At 31.5% G+C, this 21,635-nt stretch overlaps 1 protein-coding gene across 1 annotated transcript in view; it reads left to right on the top strand.

Moving 5' to 3' along the window:
- The window catches only part of Ptp99A (Protein tyrosine phosphatase 99A), a 584,596-nt gene extending 564,026 nt beyond the window's left edge, over positions 1 to 20,570 (top strand). Inside the window, exons 12-16 of the mRNA XM_065503698.1 lie at positions 14,342 to 14,631; positions 14,712 to 15,052; positions 15,109 to 15,831; positions 15,907 to 16,175; positions 18,995 to 20,570. Coding sequence (XP_065359770.1) covers positions 14,342 to 14,631; positions 14,712 to 15,052; positions 15,109 to 15,831; positions 15,907 to 16,175; positions 18,995 to 20,570 — 3,199 coding nt within the window. The remainder of the gene's footprint in view (positions 1 to 14,341; positions 14,632 to 14,711; positions 15,053 to 15,108; positions 15,832 to 15,906; positions 16,176 to 18,994) is intronic.
- The last annotated feature ends 1,065 nt before the right edge of the window (positions 20,571 to 21,635 follow it).

Below are 21,635 nucleotides of genomic sequence, written 5' to 3'. Positions count from 1 at the left end.
CAACAAAAAAAATAAGAATCATGTGATTTATGAGCTTTTAGATGATTTGTATTAAAAAGTAAATGAATTATAAATAAATTAAATTTGTAATAATAATAAAAATAATAATAATAATTAAATTACACAGAAAAATTATTTAAATGACGCAATGTGTATACAAGTAATTCAAATCACTTAATAATACGTTGCAAAAAAAAAAAAAGTGTTTTTGTAAACACTTTCATGTTAAATTGTTTTTCTAAATAAATCGTTTAAAAATAAATTTAATTAAACAAACAAAACTCATACAGTTCGTATGTTATTGCAGAACAAAACACAGAAGAAAAAAAAATTAATTCTTTTGTAGTCGTTTTAACAAAAGATGTCTAGAAGTGCAATACAATTTGAAAGGCCGGCTAAAACGAAACGTGGTAATTGGTTTACGTAAGTTTGACTGACTGCCTTTAGTATCCTTAAAACTAAAAGATTTCACGTAGTTATAAATATTCATCCAAAGTGTGTTGGTAAAAAAATATACGCAGATACGTACATATATTCTTTTTTTCATTATTAATTGCGTCTAAACGAAAAACACACACGGACAAAAACAACAAAAACAATAACAATTTATTTATTTATTTTTTGGTTTGATAAGAAAAAATAAATGTCAAAAAAAGAAGAAAATAAGATAACACGTAAAAAACACTTTTAACACTAGTCGTACCACTTAATTGAAAATCACAAGTAAGAGAGCTATATTAGGCTGTACCGCATCGTATATACCCTTCACTAAATTATACTTAAATTTTTTTTTTTAATTAATTTATTAGTAAAAAACAAATTTTTTAAAATTTTGAAAAAAAAAATTCGGATAAAATTTTTTTTTCCCGATTTTGAATTTTTTTTAAAAATTTTATGAAAAAAAAAATTTTTTGTATGAAAAAAAATTCCGATTAAAAAACCATTTTCCCGATTTTAACCCATTGTGGGTATACGCCATTGCAAAGGTCTTTGAATACGCCTTATATACGCCCTCGCAATGGTCTTTGAATACCCTTCACTAAATTATACTTAACAATTTTTTTTAAAAATTTATTAATTTATTAGTGAAAAATTTTATGGCAAAAACAAATTTTAAAATTTTTTTTCAAAATTTATTTTGAATTTTTTTTAAAAATTTTATGAAAAAAAAAATTTAGTTCTTCAAGTTTCTCCAACCCACATACACCTGCCTGTTCTTATTTACTTGCAAATAAAATATCTAAATTTGTACTGCATACTTTAGGGAGATTTTTTATTACAGTTGACTGGAATCGAAAAAAAATCCGAGTTTTACCCGAAATTTTTGAATTTTTTTTTTCTTTACAAAATATCTTCTGAAAATTGCGAATCGAATTAAAAAAAAAATCAGCCAAATCGCACCAGCCGTTCTTACGTGATGACATTACATACATGGACCATTTCATTTTTATACCCTTCACCTTCGTGAGAAGGGTATATACATATAAGTTTGTCATTCCGTTTGTAATTCCTACATTTTTCATTTCCGACCCTATCTTTATAGGGTATATATATTCTGGATCCTTATAGATAGCGGAGTCGATTAAGAAATGTCCGTCTGTCTGTCCGTCTGTCTGTTGAAATCAATTTTCTGAAGACCCCAGATATCTTGGGGGTCCAAATCTTCAATAATTCTGTCAGACATGCTTTCGAGAATTTTGCTATTTAAAATCAGCAAAATCGGTCCACAAATGGCTGAGATATGAGGAAAAAACCAAGACAACCTCGATTTTTGACCTATTTTTGACCTATATCTGGATTACTAAGACATTAATATGGACAATATGGATATCTAATGATAGATATTTCAAAGACATTTGCAACGACGTATATAAGACCATAGTAACTTGGACCTACAATGGGTAAAAATCGGAAAATTTTTTTTTCACAAAAAAAATTTAAAAATTTAAAAAAAAAATAAAATTTAAAAAAAATTTAAAAATTTAAAATAACAATCGAAAAATTTTTTTTTACAAAAAATTAAAAAAACAACTGGAAAAAAATTAAATTTTGTTTACCTAAAAATATTTAAAATTTTGAACTATAATTTGGTGAAGGGTATATAAGATTCGGCATAGCACTCTTACTTGTTATATATATAGACTAGTTGACCGCCCCTGCTTCGCCCGTTAGCATTTACTAATGTTAGTTCTTTAAGTTTATCCAACCCACATACACCTGCCTGTTCTTATTTACTTGCAAATAAAATATCTAAATTTGTACTGCATACTTTAAGGAGCTTTTTTATTACAGTTGACTGGACTCCATATTTGGGGGTTACGGAAAGTTGATTTCAACAGACAGATGGACATGGCTATATCTACTACGCAATCTATAAAGATCCAGAATATATATACTTTGTGAGGTCGCAAATGAAAAATGTAGAAATTACAAACGGAATGACAAACTTTTATATACCTTTGCCACTCATGGAGAAAGGTATAAAAAAAAACAAGCAAGGCTAGTTGAAATCTTGGACCGATATTGCCTTATCAACAGAAAGTATTTGTGGAAAATTTCAGCCTGCTAGCTAGCTACTTTCGTTTGGGCCCTATCGTGACAGACAGACGGATGGACATAGCTAGATCATCTTAGAATCTTATGAGGACCCAGAACTAATATGGTTATGTGTTACAAACGGAATGAGAAAATCAATACACCTCCCAATTTTTTTTTTTTTTGATATTGTCTATAAAAACATTAGTGCGTGAAACTAAATATGAAAAAACATTTAAAAAGTGAAACTTGAATTGAAATTAATTCTTTCTAACTCTCTAGTACATATTTCGAACAATAAAAGGCTCCCAATGAGATCTATGAATAGAACAGATTCTCCTCTATTTAGATAATATTTAACATAACATTACCTTTAAACACAGTTTTGCTAGTGAAACTATCGGGCAAGATATGGTCTAGACCAGTGGTACGCAAAAATAGGCATTTAATTTGAGTGTTCTTTTGGGTAAAAAATTAAATATCCACAACAACATCAAGAAACTGAATGAATTGTGTGTATTTTTACGCTCTATTACGCTCTTTTGTTCACATTCGGGTAGTTTGACGAAAATCATCGTAACCTCAACAATATGAACGCCTACCATGGGTCTAGACTATAAAGCGGGTGAGGCGAAACTTCCCAACCACTTCATTATAAATAGTTTTTAACAGGTAATGCAATATGTGGTCGAGTGTTGTAATGATGGTATATTATAGTTTCATGTATGACTGTATATTATGGTCGTTTTTCGTCCAATGCTCGCATTAAACGAATTAGTTGTGTTCGGTACATGTTCCCATTGATGGTCTGGCCAGATTCCAGCAGATCATAATATATATGGAATCCTTTTGGTCCCACCAAATACAGAGAATTACCTTATCGCAATGGACATTTGCATTTAGTGTTGATTCGGTTGATTGGCCGGGTTTCACATACGATCTCTTACGCTTCGGGTTATCGTAATAGATCCATTTTTCATCGTATGTAATGATTCTGTGCAAAAAGTATTTTCTTTCAAGGTCTCTTGGCTTCAATTCGTATGGTACCAACGAATTCATCCCTACTTTTGGATGAACATGTTTTGAAATGGCAACTGGCCAAACTACAAAAATCAAAACACGATCTAGGCTTCGTAGATCCGAACTACCACGCCGCTAATATGGGGTCCATTTTTCCATAAAGGTTCTCGTCAGATATCATTTAGTTATAAACTTAGTTATACGATTTTAATACTCATCATTATTATCAAAAAACTTCAAAGTTATTATTTGCTAATATTCTAAAGCTTACAATAGCTAAACTATTGTTATGCCCTTCAGTGTACATTTTTTTTTGTATGCCTTATCTCACATTGTCTTTGAGATAAAATTCAGGCCATAATAAATAACTATCTATTATTTCAAACAAAGAACTTTTGCATAGAAACTTGACTGGAATTTGCATAAAAATAGTTTCAATTGTTTAAGAAAATTTTACAAATTATAAAATATTCAGAAAATTTCTTTAGAATTTTATAAAATTATTTAAACATTTTGCTACTTTGCTTAGAATTTTATGGCAAAACTCAAGTTTGTAAATTTCATTGATATATAGATAGGTGTGACTAATCTGTATTTTTTTTTGTTTATTAGAAAATGATTTAATACTTATTTTTCAAGACAGTTAATTTGTAGACCAAGCGATTTTTTACCGTTAATCCTTAAATACCTTTTCAGTTCAACTACTGTTACCGCTAAGCTACTGTTACCAAAATAACTGCATTTACTGATATAATCCTAAATACCCTCTAAATACCGATATTCTATAAATAATTTGAAATTAAAATTTGGCACTCAAATTAATAAATTTCATGTTGTGGTGAATTTTTATACCCTACACCACCATAGTGGGTCATCACTTTCTGATTCGGTTAAACGATGTCCGCCCGTCCGTCCGTCCATCCATCTGGCTGACTTTTTTCGACTCAAGGACAATGCCTTGGCTGAAATCGGTCCATTATTATTTCGCCCCCATACAAATATCCTCCCGAAATTGGACTTTATTGGTCATAAATGTTTAATTTATATAGATATCTACACTTTCTTACTTGCTTTATTTATATTAATTTGGTCTGTCGTAAAATCTAAACTAATGTTTTAAAAGTCCTTCGTTACAAAAATTCAAATTCGATTCCTTATAATTCAAGAAGTTTAGCCCCCAAATTTTACTAATGAATCATTAGAATTTTACTGATTTGATCAAATATAACAACAGAAACGTTAGATTGAATTTGCTGTACTTATAAATCATTATCTTCTTTCCATAAACTTGATTGTCTTGATTAGTGTGTTTTGTTCTTTAAATTTTATTTTATTAATCAGTCTACTACCTTGGGAATTTTATCTACCCACCCTAATAATATACATATTTAGTTGAGACTTCTAAAATAATTTCATTAAACATAGGTTTACCGGTTAAACTTGAATCGTAATGAAATAGAAAGTTTATATTTCATTACGATATACCCTTCACCAAATTATACTTCAAAATAAAAATTTTAAATATTTTTAGGTAAACAAAATTTATATTTCTTCCAAAGTTGTTTTTTTAATTTTTTGGAAAAAAAAATTTTCTAATTGTTATTTTAAATTTTTTTAAATTTAAAATTTTTTTTTTAAATTTAATTTTTTTTTTAATTTTTAATTTTTTGTTTTTTCAATTTTTTTTTTTGGTGAAAAAAAAAAATTCGGGTTCAAAATTTTTTTTTCCGATTTTGACCCATTGTAGGTCCAACTTACTATGGTCTTATATACGCCGTTGCAAATGTCTTCGAAATATCTATCATTAGATATCCATATTGTCTATGTTAATCTCTTAGTAATCCAGATATAGGTAAAAAATAGGTCAAAAATCGAGGTTGTCCTGGTTTTTTCCTCATATCTCAGCCATTTGTGGACCGATTTTGCTGATTTTAAATAGAAAACTTCTCGAAAGCATGTCTGACAGAATTATTGAAGATTTGGATCCCGAAGATATCTGGGGTCTTCATAAAATTGATTTCAACAGACAGACAGACAGACGGACAGACAGACGGACAGACAGACGGACAGACAGACGGACAGACAGCCGGACATGGCTTAATCGACTCCGCTATCTATAAGGATTCAGAATATATATACTTTATAGGGTCGGAAATGAAAAATGTAGAAATTACAAACGGAATGACCCTTCTCACGAAGGTGAAGGGTATACAAATCACCGGAATTTGAATAGGAAAAATGAGAAAAGGGAAAAAACACCCGGGGAATTAATTTTCATAATTGGGCTGTATATATAAAATGAGAGAGCTATTACGACAAAATTTAAATAATCTCGTAATTATAATTCTCAATATATTTAGAAACAACTGTTTACTACCTTGTATGGGAGGTAGTTCACCCCCTGTACCGATCGCTCCCTCTGATTAAACTTCATGCAGTGATGTGAAATTGATTCATATTAATTTTGAAGACTTTCACATATAAATTTTTCAGGATATTAGAAAATAACTATTTACATTGTATGATAGGTGCAACGCCCACTAATACAATCCCGCCCATTTTCAGCCAAACTCCGTATAGTGATAAGAAATTAATTCGTACAAAGTTTAAATACTTCAGATATTCGATATTAAGGATTTACATTGAATGGGAGTTACCACGCCCACTAATAGTCAGCCAAATTATGTACAGTATGCAAAAGTTTAAGACTTCCACAACTATAGTTCTCCAGTTATTCAAAAATAAGTATTTACTTTGTATGGGAAGGTCTACACCCCTATAATTCATATAAAATTTGAAAACTTTTACAATTATAGTTCTGCAGATATTAGAAAATAACTATTTACATAGTATGTTTGGTGCCACGCCCATTTTTACAATTCCGTCCATTTAAAGCCATTAAGCGCACAATGGTACCGAAGAAAATTCCGTGAAGTTTTGAGGTTTTCACAAGTATAGTTCAAAAGATATTCCATAATAACTATTTACTTTTTATGGGAAGTACCCACTTGAAATTTCTAAATAAAGTATCCTATTGTTTCATTCAGATGTAGAGCAACATATAGTAAACATTTCAAGATGATCGGCCCAGTGGTTTAGGCTCCTATCACAGACAGACAAACAAATAAACAGACATACATTAATTTCATAGAATTACATACATCTTATACTATTTAAAATATTTTAATTTTGTTCATGTTTTAATGTCGCGTTCTTGTACCTAAATAATTGTTTGTTGTCAGTACTCGGCAATCGTTCTAATAAAGTAGCTGAACATTTGAATTCATATTAAAATTTAGAGGCTTTAACTAAAAAGAAGATTCTGCACATAACCATCACACTAAATATACAAGGTTCCATGTCATATTGTCATAACGTTGTAATATTTCACGACTCTGCGTCTCAGCTTAACCGACTCTGGTTAGTTACGATACTGAGTAGCATTATTTTATTATTATTTTTTGCAAGAAATGCAATAACAAAATTTTTAAACTATTGTGAAATATTAGAACATTATGACAATACGACATGATAGGATACCTTGTGAATCGACCAATTATTATGATTTTCAAAGTGTGTCTCATAAAAACTATCAAATAAGAAACAAAAAACGCAATTAAGAGTTGGTCAGATTACAATAAACTGAAAAAGTTCATGTGATATAATTACAATCCATGTTCTATTTATGCCGACCACTGCTTTATTGAACTCTTCACACTCTCTTACTGTTTAAAGTTATTTTGAAAAATGCATTAAAAACCAATATGACTCCTAACTACTCTGTTAGTTTAGATTTGAATTGTACATATTTTTAAAAACCCATTTTCGTATTATTCATATTAGTAGCCCATATCCATTATGTACATTCTTGTTAATGCGGCCTTATAATGTAATTAACACAAATACTTGTACTATATTTATACATTATTATTATGTATTTATTATTATTATTATTAGTATTATTTATGGTATTATGCATAATAATTCTAAAAAATTTATAATTTCGTTTATGTTCATGAGTCTGTGTACATAAATTATTTACGCAGTAATAAACATGAATGTATGAAAAACCAAACAAAATCATACTCACACTCGAATATGCGATTTTAACATAAAATCTCTTAATAAATTGTTTTTTTATTTGAATATTTTTCTATTTTTTTTTTGGTTTGTTTAGTTTTGTGTGCGCCGTATTCAAAAATGATTTTCTTAAAACTATATAAAGTACATATGTACATATGTAAAGGGTCTTCCAAAAGGGACTTTCAAACTTTGACAGTTGAAAGTGGCGTCTGTCAAATTAGCTGTCATTTATTCACCATATAGCGCTCAACAACACGTGTAGTGTAAAAAGCTGAGTGTCTGTAATTCTCAAACACTCTATAGTTTTATTTGTATAATATGTTTAGTTTTTCTAAAGCCTTTTGGGAAAAGGTTTCCTGATGATCTGGCCTAAGCAAACCAGTGAAATGCGCATAGGAACAAGCTTATCCCCCAACAATAAATTTCAGTGAATTTATCAAATTAAAAATTGGGAATTTAGCATAAAAACAATTTTACTAAAATATTAATTTTGTATTCCCGAATAACCTTTTAATGAGAAAATTGTTTTAACAAAATTGGTGCTCTGTTCGGCAACGATCGAGCGCTTGGCCAATTTAACGCTGAGGCCCATTTCTGGATGATCGTGTAATTTAAAAAACAAAATTGTCGAATTTGAGACGATACCAATCCTCATGCATCCATTAAAAGTCACTGTTTGGTGTGGATTTTGGACTGGCGACGTCATCGATCCATATTTCTTTGGGAACGACGCACAGTTTTTTCGTTGCAAAAATCATAACTTTTGTACCAAATAAGATAATCAAACAATTTAAAAGGTATGTGCTAGATAATTGATCAGCCTATGAAATGAGTATTTGAAAAGGGTTCTATGGGTTAGCAAATTTGAAATTTGTGGAAAAATCAATTTTATGGGAAGTAAAATAGAATATTTTTTAAAATTTTGTGTATGTTTCTTTTTAAAGGCTTTTATGATTTAAAAAGATTTAAAAAAAAATAGTTTTGAAAACAAAATTTTGGTTGTTTTATCGCGGTTATAAAATTTTACCTCTAGCTAAAAATGGGACAAGAACAGACAGCATGATGTAGATGAATAATCAAAGAACTTATTTTGAAAATATGGCAAATATAGAAATTGACACCCCATCGTGAAAAACATGTGAAATTTATGTTCCCATGAAATATCCATTTCCCTCGAAGGGAAAATTGCTATCATGATATTCCCCTAAACTTTTCATTCACAATAGTTGATTTTGTTCGTAACAGCTGTTTATTGTTTACAAAATTTCATCTAAAAATTTCACAACATGGGAAATTTTTCACGTGAACAAAGTTGATGAACGAGAAATGGGAAAAGGGAACATATTTCATGTGATATGTTGATTCGCGATAGGGGTGTGATAGTTTTTTTTATTTTCCATCAAAGTTGATAAATATTGAACAAATTTATAGTTGGTAAATATCAATTTACCTGGACAAATACAAGGCAAACAATAAAAGTTTTTTTTATTATTTTCTTAATAAATAGATCTAATAGATCAATAGAATCAAAAATAATGACGATCCGTTACATAGTTTTCGATATATTGTATCTGAAAGCGGACCAAATTACCTAAAAATGGTGTGTTTTTTTGATAACTGAAAATCAGTCAACTTTTAATTGCTTTTGAACCAAAAATCTGATTGTAATAAGAATAGCATATTTGAAATCGTTGAACAATTTGCAGCCAAATAGGTTTATTCAATAGTTTTTACGGGCTTTTTGCAACCTCACTTGTACTACGGGCGCCAATGTGCGACGCCAGGCCATCACCGGTATAGATCGAATGATAAGAATTGGATAATATGGGTAAAATGGCGCTAAGTGTCATACAGCTCATGCCACATTAGACATTCTATTACAGTTTTTAATTTCCCGACCTTTTTTGATTCCCCGGAATCGAGAAATTATTTTCTACATTCCCGGCTACTCCCGAGATTTATAATGATACTGTAAATTAGGAATATTATAGCCAAATTTCATATAAAAACTTAGTGTTATAAATATTATATATCACAGAGCCTCGAATTAATTAATACAATTGAGCTTAATTCACTAAAATCTTAATCCGCAATTAAAAAATGTCAGCCTTTCATTTCATAAATCCATTCCCAATATTTAATTTTTTAGATTCATTCTAAACTGTTTAAACTGAATTAATTTTGATGTTAATTAATAACAGAATTTATTCAAACTTTGAATGATTAAATTTTTGTTAATTCAAATTAAGTTAACATTATTTTTTTCATGATTCAGTTTTGTTTTTATCATTTACAAAATTAATTAAAAAAAATGTCTTAAGCCTTTTTGTAATAGATTTGAATGAAAGACAAATTTAATCATTTAATACATTTTTGAAGCTATTTTGTTATGGATTTGAAGAAGAAATTAGAATGATTCAATAAGAAATAAATAATATTGTAGAGATGTAAGTAAGAACTATAAAAAAAAACCAATCCCGGGAATCGAGTAGTGAAAAATTGGCAAAATTCCCGGGAAATTTGTACGGGGAATTCCCGGGATAAAAACCCTACATTCTATACAAACATTTTGAGGGCATGGTCATCTCTTATGGAGTTCATGTGAACTGCCACCGAGATCGTTCGATTTGACCCCGTTAAACATTTTCTTCTGAGGTTTTCCAAATTGGCAAACAGAAATTTGTGGTTGCCCTCTGGCAACGCAACTGTTTTATTTAAATTTAAAAATGGAAATCGCTTGATGATAGACCCTTTATATAACAATAATTTTAATGAAAATTAGGACCTTGTTTTCTCTGTTAGTTCTGGCTGGCTGCTGCGATTTTATGTATGAATGAAAAATACATATAGTATTTATGCTGTTGGTTGGTTGGTTGTATGAATGGAATTAGATTTGGTTTTGGTTTTTTAAAAGTACGGTCGAAATGTTACACCATTCATGACAAATTTATATTTGATTTTAATGGCTTTTTAAATAAATACAATACAAACAAACGTCATAATTTTGTTTTTGCTGTTATTAATATGAAAATAACATTTTTCCAGTTTGGTATAGAACACAAGAACCTGTATAGTTTTACACTTAAATGTACTTAAATATGTATGTAGTTGATGTTAGTTGGTTGTTGGATGTACGTATTCACTATTCATAAATTGTTTCTTCTTATTTTTGATAAAAAATCGTTTATGCCTGGCTTAATTTTCATATTTAACTTTATATATAAAAGCAGGGCAGTGAATGAATTTAAAGTTGTACAAATTCTGTCCAGTTCTGTAAATCGAGTTATTTCAAAAACGAATAATAAATTAAAAATTTGTTCAATGTACAAATAGGTTTGTTTACTCTAAAGTAAAACGAGTACATCATGTCCCAACACAAATTTTGAGAACTATTTACCCCATACATTATTTTGTAATGAGTGGTTGCCAGTTCGATTCCCTAGCAAGGCAATATTTTGTGTTTTTTTTGAGCTACATAGAACTGAAAATTCACTGTTTTAAAATAAAAGAAAATGGTGTAGGATGAATTTAATTCCACTCCCATATTCTTCAATTTGTTTTAAAATTAAATTTCTCGTTAAAGCAACGAGAAATTTATATTGATATTTCGTTTATATTCTATTTTTATTTCACTTAAATGAATTCACAATTTAAATATCTGCTTTATTTTCTTATCATGATATTCATCGTTAATAAAGTCAAGTAGTAGCTTGACGCTATACCCACTATACTGTAGTAGTTACTCGCACTTGTAGTCTGCTTGACGCCTTTATTACTTATTATTATTTATTTTTATTATTTTTATGATTTCAAAACTGTTAAGATTAAATTTTTCTTAGAAATTTTCATACAATTTATTCTTCTTAAGGTTTTCTAAACCTAAGTACAAAGACAGTTATTCTTCTATTTTCTTTTTTTTTAAATATCACTTTTAATACGTTTTCTTTTGAGTTTAGTTAGAGTCTATAGAAATGTAAGAATGTGAAACAAATGTTTAAATATTTACTTATTTACTTCAAGTAACAAATATAATACATAGTAAAGAGAAATATAATTTACGTAATGTTAACTTTAGCTAATAAATTAGTTATTAGTAGTTTTCTTTTATTTTTTGTAAGACAGCCATGAAATTTAGTACATATTTAATTTTACGCCAAGAGATTTTCAAGTTACTTTAGAAAGGTGTTAAATAACAAAAAATTTTCGAGAACATATGTATGTGTTTATTATTATGGTACTGCGAAATAAATAAAGAACATTTGTTTAGTACCTACTATTAATTATTTAACATAAACAATTAGAGAATAATAAAAAATATTTGCTTAAAGAAATGTGAGGTTAATTTTAGCAGGTGGAAGATACTACTTTAAGTAATTGTGATCAAAATTAATTTATTACTACAAAAAGTTAATGAAGCGATAAATTTGTACATCACTGCGGCAGTGATCTGCAAATTTTTTTAATCCGAAATTCTAATTAAAGTTTGGCAATGATCGCAAATATTGTTTTGTACGATACAATATTACCGTTATAATTTTCCCACCCCTTCTGGATAAGTGTGCCAAACATGTGAATCATTGGAATCACCACTGGCTTAATAATTACACTTGAGCCAGTGGTGACAATTGACTACCTTAGTAGTCAATTCACTTAGTGACAATTGACTACCCGGCAGTTCTAGGAAACTAGCTACGTGACTAGTTATTTTAACCCTTTTGGATTACAATGTGATTGTCTGATAGCTAGTCCAAAGTAGTCATCGTATTCACATATCGGTTACATGGAATCACTGACCTTATTAGCTACTTGACCTCAAATTGTCAGTTAAAAAGACATCGCATAGACAGTCCAATAACAGATTGCTTCTTCACAAACCTTCTCCGATAACTCAATAATCTATCACTACACGATTACCTGGGGTGCATTACAAAGAGCAATATACAGCCCAATTATGAATAAAAAATTCCCCGGAAGTTTGTTCCCTGGGAGTTTTTTCCCATTGAATTTGAATCACCCCTATCGCGAATCAATACTTCACATGAAATATGTTCCCATTTCCCATTTTTCGTTCATAAAATTTGTTCACATGAAAAAATTCCCCATGTTGTGAAATTTTTAGATGAAATTTTGTAAACAATAAACAGCTGCTACGAACAAAATCAACTATTGTGAATGAAAAGTTTAGGGGAATATCATGATAGCAATTTTCCTTTCGAGGGAAATAAATATTTCATGGGAACATAAATTTCACATGTTTTTCACGATAGCGGTGAATAGGAAAAATGGGAAAAGGGAAAAAACTCCCGGGTAATTTTATTTCATAATTGGGCTGATAGTGAAAATATCGACTATATAATACATTGAAACAAACTTAAGTGGCAATAAGTTTTTTAATTTCTAAATTCATTTCATTTTATTCAAAGTATTTGCCATTGTTAGCTATGACCTTTAACCATCTTTCTGGCAACAAGAACTGCTCATCTTTTGAGGCGAAGAACGAATCAAGCCAATATCAATCTGTTCCAAAGTGAAGCGTATCCCAGAGAGAGCGTTCCGCTTCAATAAAAACAAATAGTAATCGGACGGGGCACGATCTGGACTATTAAGCGGCGAGGCAAAACTTCCCAGCCACTTCATTCGAAATACTTTTTAGCAGGTATTGCAACATGTGGCCGAGCGTTGTCATGATGGAATATTACGGTTTCATGTCTGGCCGCATATTCTGGGCGTTTTTCGGCCAATGCTCGCTTCTAACGGATCAGTTGCGTTCGGTGCATGTCTGGTCAGATTTCAGCAGCTCATAATAGATAGGACTCCCACCAAATACAGAGAATTACCTTAGCTCCATGGATATTAGGCTTTGGTATCGTTTCGGCTGGTTGGCTGGGCTTCACGTACGATCTCTTATGCTTCGGGTTATCGTAATGGATCCATTTTTCATCACAAGTAGTTGATTTCGGTAGCAGTATTTCAGACATACAAAATCGTCTTTCAAAGTCTCCCAGCTTCAATTCGTACGGTACGGTACAATCCTGCTGCTTGCAAACGTTTTGAAATTGCTGATTATGTAGTTCTCAATGATTTTGCAAGCTCTTGTTGAGTTTGGCAACAATCTTCATTGAGTAATGCCTCCAATTCTTGGCCTTCAAACTTTTTTTGGTTGGACTGGGCGATCTTTGTCTCCGCTCAAAATCACCACTTCTAAACCGCAAAAACCATATCTCGTACGTTCGAACCGATGGAACAAATTCACCATAAGCTTCAACGGCACTTTTTCAAATTAAACAAGTGAATCAAAACTTCCCGCTTATGACACTTTGTTGGCACAACATTCGACATTATCGAAGCAAAAAAAAATTCAAGTTTACAGTTGAACTAAATGAGACTAAACGACAGATAAAAACAAAAACCGCGTTCAAAATATGCGCCATCTATTGTAAATCCCGCATTTTTAAGTTATAAAATATTTGTAAATATAAAACTGAAGCCTTTGAGAAAATCGAGTGACGCTCGATTTTCATCCTCGGTTCGAAGGACCATAGTTCAAGTAATTTTGCGTATTTATCAAAATATAAAAAAATTTATTACTCAAATCAATAGTTTTTATGAAATAATTTGAAATAAAATTAATTAATTTAATTTAAACTTGAACATATTTTTCCTTATTATTCATGATTTCCCCTTACATTTCAATTATTTTCAGCAGGAAGTGCTTCCATGCTGCCTACTACTACTTAGATGATCCACCACATCATCCCAATGTGCCACAAGTTGATTGGGAAGTACCCGTTGAAATTGCTGGCGAAATACGTGCAGCTGTACCCGTAAATGAGTTTGCAAAACATGTGGCCTCGTTACATGCCGACGGTGATATTGGTTTCAGTCGGGAATATGAGGCCATACAAAACGAATGCATTACCGATGATTTGCCCTGTGAACATTCTCAGCATCCGGAGAATAAAAGGAAAAATCGTTATTTAAATATAACAGCCTGTAAGTACATTAAACTACAATTAAACTACAACTACAACTACAAAATAATAAAATTACAACTAATTTATTGATTAATTTAGATGACCACAGTCGTGTACATTTACATCCCACTCCGGGCCAGAAAAAGAATTTGGATTATATTAATGCTAATTTCATAGATGGCTATCAAAAGTCAAGAGCTTTTATTGGCACCCAGGGTCCTTTGCCCGATACATTTGATTGTTTTTGGCGCATGATTTGGGAGCAACGTGTCTCCATTATTATCATGATTACGAATTTAGTGGAACGAGGACGCCGCAAATGTGATATGTATTGGCCCAAGGATGGTGTAGAAACCTATGGTGTCATACAAGTGAAACTAGTCGAAGAGGAGGTCATGGCCATGTATACAGTGAGGACGTTGCAAATTAAGCATTTAAAGGTAAGTTTTCTTTTCATAATTAAAAACGATATAAACTAATTTATTTCTCTCTTAAGCTCAAGAAAAAGAAACAATGCAATACCGAGAAAATAGTGTATCAATATCACTACACCAATTGGCCCGATCATGGGACTCCCGATCATCCCTTGCCGGTGTTGAATTTTGTTAAAAAATCTTCGGCCGCCAATCCAGCCGATGCTGGTCCCATTGTGGTCCACTGTAGTGCTGGTGTTGGCCGCACAGGCACTTATATTGTCTTGGACGCCATGCTTAAGCAAATCCAACAGAAGGGTGTGGTTAATGTATTTGGTTTCCTGCGTCACATACGTATACAACGTAATTTCTTGGTACAAACCGAGGAACAATATATCTTTATACACGATGCTTTGGTCGAGGCCATAGCATCGAGTGAGACTAATTTAAGGGCAGAACAAATTGAGGAATTGAAAAATTGCACTCCGTATTTGGAGCAACAGTATCGCAACATCATACAATTCCAGACCAAAGACATACACATTGCTTCGGCCATGAAGCAGGTTAACTCGATTAAGAATCGTGGTGCTATATTCCCCATAGAAGGTAGTCGGGTACATTTGACACCCAAGCCAGGCGAAGAGGGCAGTGATTATATAAATGCCTCTTGGCTGCATGGATTTAGAAGACTGCGTGACTTTATTGTCACACAACATCCCATGGCCCATACGGTCAAGGATTTTTGGCAAATGGTTTGGGATCACAATGCTCAGACAATTGTTTTGCTATCATCATTGGATGAAATTGTAAGTAGTTAGGGAGTAGGGAGTTTTACATTATTATCTTATATTTATTAATTTTTTTTTTGTGTTTCATTTTAGAATTTTGCCCAATTTTGGCCCGATGATACGTCACCCATTGAAAGTGATTATTATCGTGTGAAATTTTTGAGTAAAACTAATAAATCCGACTATGTAAGTCGAGATTTTGTCATACAATCCATACAGGATGATTATGAGTTGAGTGTAAAAATGTTACATTGTCCCAGTTGGCCGGAAATGTCGAATCCCAGCAGCATTTACGATTTCATTGTTGATGTCCATGACCGTGGCAATGATTATCGTAATGGACCAATTGTTGTAGTGGATAGGTAAGTGATTTATCTTAGTAAAAGTTCAAAGGACTATTTTATTTAAGTATTAACAACTCAAACAAATGTTTTAATAAGAAATAATTTATATTCTTAGAACTTTATTAACATATTTATAAAAATTTATTAATAAATCCAGTGCAGCAGAATCATATGTTATAGATTTAAGAAAAAAAGTTTACATTCTCATGTGAAAGTTAACGAATGAAGTATAAAATACATTTCATAAGTCAGTTTCATGTTCGTAGGACCATTGAAAGAACGGGATTTGTCGTAAATTCAGTATGATTGCATCACTGCAGCAAATTAAAAGTTTAGCGTTCGAAAAAGCATATTTGCGATTATCGCTTTACGTCAAACGTTTTTTAATGCAAATTGTTGGCAGTGATGCCGCAAATTTGTGCAACCAATGCATCATTAAGTTATATGTTGCAAAAGTTTGCAGGTCGTGGCATCAGTGATGCACAAATTTACTGCATTTACGAACACACCCACCTTTCATGAATTAAAACTTTATTTTCCTAGACGAATTTTTGAGCATTGAAAATGTAATATTGGGTGTATGACTTAAAAAGGTGGAATTTTTTAAATGTTTAGCTTTTATTTTGAAACTTTTGTACAATATATGATCTTTTCCCATATTTCTGGTAACATATGGATTCCGAGCCAAAAGAACTTCTCATCTTTTAAGGCCAAGATCGATCGAATCAAGTCAATATCGGATAGTAGTCGGGCGGGGCACGGTCTGGACTATTAATCGGGCGAGGCAAAACTTCCCAAACACTTCATTCTAAATACTTTTTAGCAGGTATTGCAACATGTGTCATGTCTGGCCGCATATTCTGGGAGCTTTCCGACCAATGGTCGCTTCAAACAAATCAGTTGCGTTCGGCACAGGTTGTCTGTGATTGTCTGGTCAAATTTCAGCAACTCAAAATACATATACATTTGCTCTCAGCAAATACAAAGAATTACTTTAGCCAATATCAGATATTCTGTTCCAAAGTGAAGCGTATCTCAGAGAGAGCGTTCTGATTGGATTGACAAATATAGTAGTCGGACGGGGGATGGTCTGGACTAAAAAGTGGGACAAACAAAACTTTCCAACCATTTCGGAGGCAAATTTCGGATACTCTGTTCTGAAGTGACCGACCGAGCGTTCTGCATCCATCGAAACAAATAGTAGGGGCACGGTATAATAGGTATTACAACATGTGGCCGAGCGTAGTTTCATGTGTGGATCGCTTCAAAGGTATCAGTTGCTTTCGGTACAGGTTCCCTGTGATGGTCTGGTCAGATTTCAGCAGCTCATAAAATATAGGATCCTTTTCCTACCAACAAATACAGAGAATTACCTTAGTATCATGGATATTTGGCTTTGTCGTCGATTCGGCTGGTTGGCCGGGCTTCACACACCATCTCTTACGCTTCTGGTTATCGTAATGTATCCGTTTTTCATTGCAAGTAATGAGTCGTTGAAAAAATTATTTTCTTTTATAGAGTTCAAGCTACATTTCAGACATACAAAATCGTCTTTCAAGGTCTCTCAGCTTGAATTCGTATGGTATCCAATTACCCTGCTTTTAGATGAATCCTGCTGCTTGCAAACGTATTGAAATTGCTGATTGATTAGCTTCCAATTATTTTGGAAGCTCTGGTTGACTTTTAAAACAATCTTCATGAAGTAGTACCTCCATTTCTTGGTCTTCAAACTTGTTTGTCTGGTCTGGGCGATCTTAGTCTTAGTATGATTGTAAAACGCTCGAAGTGCCATTAAGTGCCTATTTCCATGATAAAGAAGAACTAAAGATAGGGTCACACATGACAAATATTTGACGAAAAAGACGTAATCACTAAATAAAATACATTTGAATTCTTTTATTCATTTGAAAAACTTATTTTACTTAGGATGATTCAAAACAAAAAATTTAGTTTTATTTTATTTGATGCTGTTTGATCTTACAAAACACTTGTAAGAGTAAACACGTCAAACAAATTTGAGCTAAAAAAAGTGGTTACGTTTTTTTGAGCAAATATTTGCCATGTGTGACCCTACCTTTAGTAATTATTGTCAAAGGTTCGAAGGACCATTGTCTGATTTAAAAATCTGTTTCCCTTACAGCAAACTAGTGAAAGTTAAAATACTTAGTAAACATTACCAATGACTCGAATGACCATTGTGAGATTTAAAACCCAATTTTTAGTTAGTTTTATCTCTCTGAGAAATATTGAAATAGTCTTGTTTCTATTAAAAGGCTCGAAAGACCATTGATAGATTTAAATCTCTGTTTACCTTGCAAAACAATCATTTTCAATAAACAAATTGAGGAATGATTGTTAACGTACTTGGAAAACATTGTCAAAGATTCGATTCATTATGGGATTTAAAACCCAATTTTTAGGTAGTTTTAGCTCTCTGAGAAATATTGATAAGTATTTTTGTGAATTAACTAATTGAGTATAGTTTATTAAAAGACTTGGTAATTATTATCATAGGTCCGAAGGACCATTGTGACATAAACATAATGAGGAATGATTATTAAAGTACTTTGGAGAAAATTGTCATAGATTCGAAGGAACATTATGGAAGTTAAAACCCGAATTTAAGGTAGTTTTAGCTCTCTGATTACCATATTGTAGCAGAAAATTAATTTTGATATTAAGTTAGAAAAATTATGGAAAATAATTTGTTTCATAAAAAAATATGACATACAATACTTAATAAATTAACTTAAGCTTAAGAATAATGTTAAGAGAAATTAAATATTTCCAAAAAAAAAAAAAAAAAACTAAAATATTTCATTATTTTATATCTGTAGATATGGTGGAGCTCAAGCCTGTACATTCTGTGCCATTTCTTCGCTGGCGATTGAGATGGAATACTGTCAAATGGCGAATATCTATCAGTATGCCAAATTATATCATAACAAACGTCCCGGCGTTTGGACATCGAGTGAAGATATACGCTTAATCTATAATATACTCGCTTTGCTGCCACGTAATTTGCAGTTATTGAAACGTACTGCCATTAAAACGGAAATCGAAGATGTTACAACCGCCACACCGGATCTATACAGTAAAATCTGCAGTAATGGTAATGAAATGCTAATAAATAAACACAATCATGATATGATGAAACGTATCAGCAGTAATAATCAAAATCAATGTCAAAATTTAAATCAAATCAATTTGAATGCGAATTTGAATCAAAATCAAAATCATACAGCGCAGTATACAACAACAACCACTACACCATCTCCACAACAAGCATCACAACAGAATCCAATATTTAATCAAATACAAACCACCCACCACCACCACCACCAACAACAACAACAACAATCACCACCACAAACACCAAATCCTTCACAATTACAAAATTTATCTGCAACTTGTGCAACATCTAATAATCTAACATCATCACAATCAGCATCCCTAATAAATCACAATCAGATTCACAATAATCAAAATCCATCATTATCATTGTCATTATCAGCATCTTCAGCATTAGATAATAATATTGGCCATAATCCTATAAACAATCAAAATCAAAATACTACAACACATCCTCATTGTAATAACCTTCTTCTTTATAATAATCATATTAATAATACTTTAGTTAATAATGAAAACAATACTAATATAAATTTTAATGATTCTTCTAATACTTTTAACACCACCACCACTACTACTACTACTAACACTGGTAATGGGGATCTAACAACATCTCCTAATTGTTGCAATACTACTACTTCAACTACTAATCTAAACAACTCAACTTCTAATAATATTGCTTTGCAACCAACAAATGCACCTACAACACCATCACCACCACCGCCACAACCGGTCAACTCCTCTGCTATGGTTTATCATCAACAACAACAAATGTTGGCTCTGTTAAATCAACAACAATATGTGCAACATTATGCCCTAAATGAAAATCAACAACAATTGCAACCTGAAATAAATGACGATAATTTTGATATAACATCATATACCCCACCACCACCACCGGCGGCATTCTCTAATGGTTCCACAAACACAACAATGGGATCTCCCATACCACCACCGGCTCTGCATATTGTTGATCATAATCCAATTGATTCAATTGCCGATTATCCCATTGGTTTACAAAACTGTCCACCAATACGTTCCTCCTCACCCCCCTCCAATTCCTCCTCACCTTTGCCCATGCCCCTGGCTAATGGCAACAATGATTTGAATAAATCATTCTCTTCTACCTCTTCGTCCTCCTCCTCTTCGGCTTCCTCACAACCACCTTCTTCTACAAATTCCCTCAATGCCATAAATGGTGCTTGTTTAAATAATTTAACCACTCCCCTGACAAACACGACTACAGTTACTGATGCTCAAAGCTTAGATATCGTAGGTTAAAATTATATATATATACAATTATATATAAAGAATATAGTCTAATCTTAAATCCGAAAACATAAACAAATTATGGGAAACCACAAATATAACAAAATAATAAAAAAAAAAACAATACCCTGTAAAACAAAACAAAAATGAGATCGATCTTATGCACACACTTTACATTTCTAACGAAATGTGAAATTTGTAGACTAGCACCAAAAAAACCAAAACAAAACAACAATTTATCACAAAATCACCCTTTTAAAGAAACAAAAAACAAAACAAAAGTAACAAATGGAATCTTTTATCACAAAATCAATATAGTAATATACAATAATACTACTAACATTATTTAAACAAACAAATAAAAAAAAAATATGTATTTACAACCACCCCAAAACAGATAAACTAAAAGAGTAACGTTTCAAATCAAGAAAAATCCAAAATCTATTCGAAAATATACATTTTTTGTAGACTTAACGTGAGACCAGATATTTTTTTTATGAAATAACGGGATTTCGTTAAAAATATTTATAATCAATATACAAAAAGTTGGTTTAAAAAATAATTTGCTTGAAATTGGCCCATTGTCGATCCAAATATATAAGGGCCCTTTTGATATATCCTTCATTTGATATACATACATATTGTGTATGTATGTACTGAACTTAGTATCGGAGATCACATAATTCCATTCCAAACGAAAGTGGAATTAATTCCGCTTTTTGCTTCTTTAGAAAAGTAAATCGATATTTTTTTTTTGCATTGAAATCACTTTAATTCTTCTAAGTGGAATTGATATAAGCACCAAAACCCCAAAAATTCAAGCACTTGAACATTTCGTTGGTATTTGACTTGAATGCAAATGAAATTATGTTTTAAAATTTAAAAATAAACAAAAAACCTATGACTTGAATTTATGTTTCCTTTTTACTGGATAATGCTATTGAAATAAAGTGTAATACGACTGTAATTCAATTGCTTGAATATAATTCAAGGCTTGAATTAGTAAAAATGCTTATTGGGTTGATTGTAATTATAAGTTTTTCTCATATTTTTAAATAATTTCTTTATCAAAAACTT

This window comes from Calliphora vicina, chromosome 1, assembly GCF_958450345.1.
Source record: "Calliphora vicina chromosome 1, idCalVici1.1, whole genome shotgun sequence".
Lineage (NCBI taxonomy): Eukaryota > Metazoa > Arthropoda > Insecta > Diptera > Calliphoridae > Calliphora > Calliphora vicina.
This window is presented reverse-complemented; position numbering and strand designations above follow the sequence as displayed.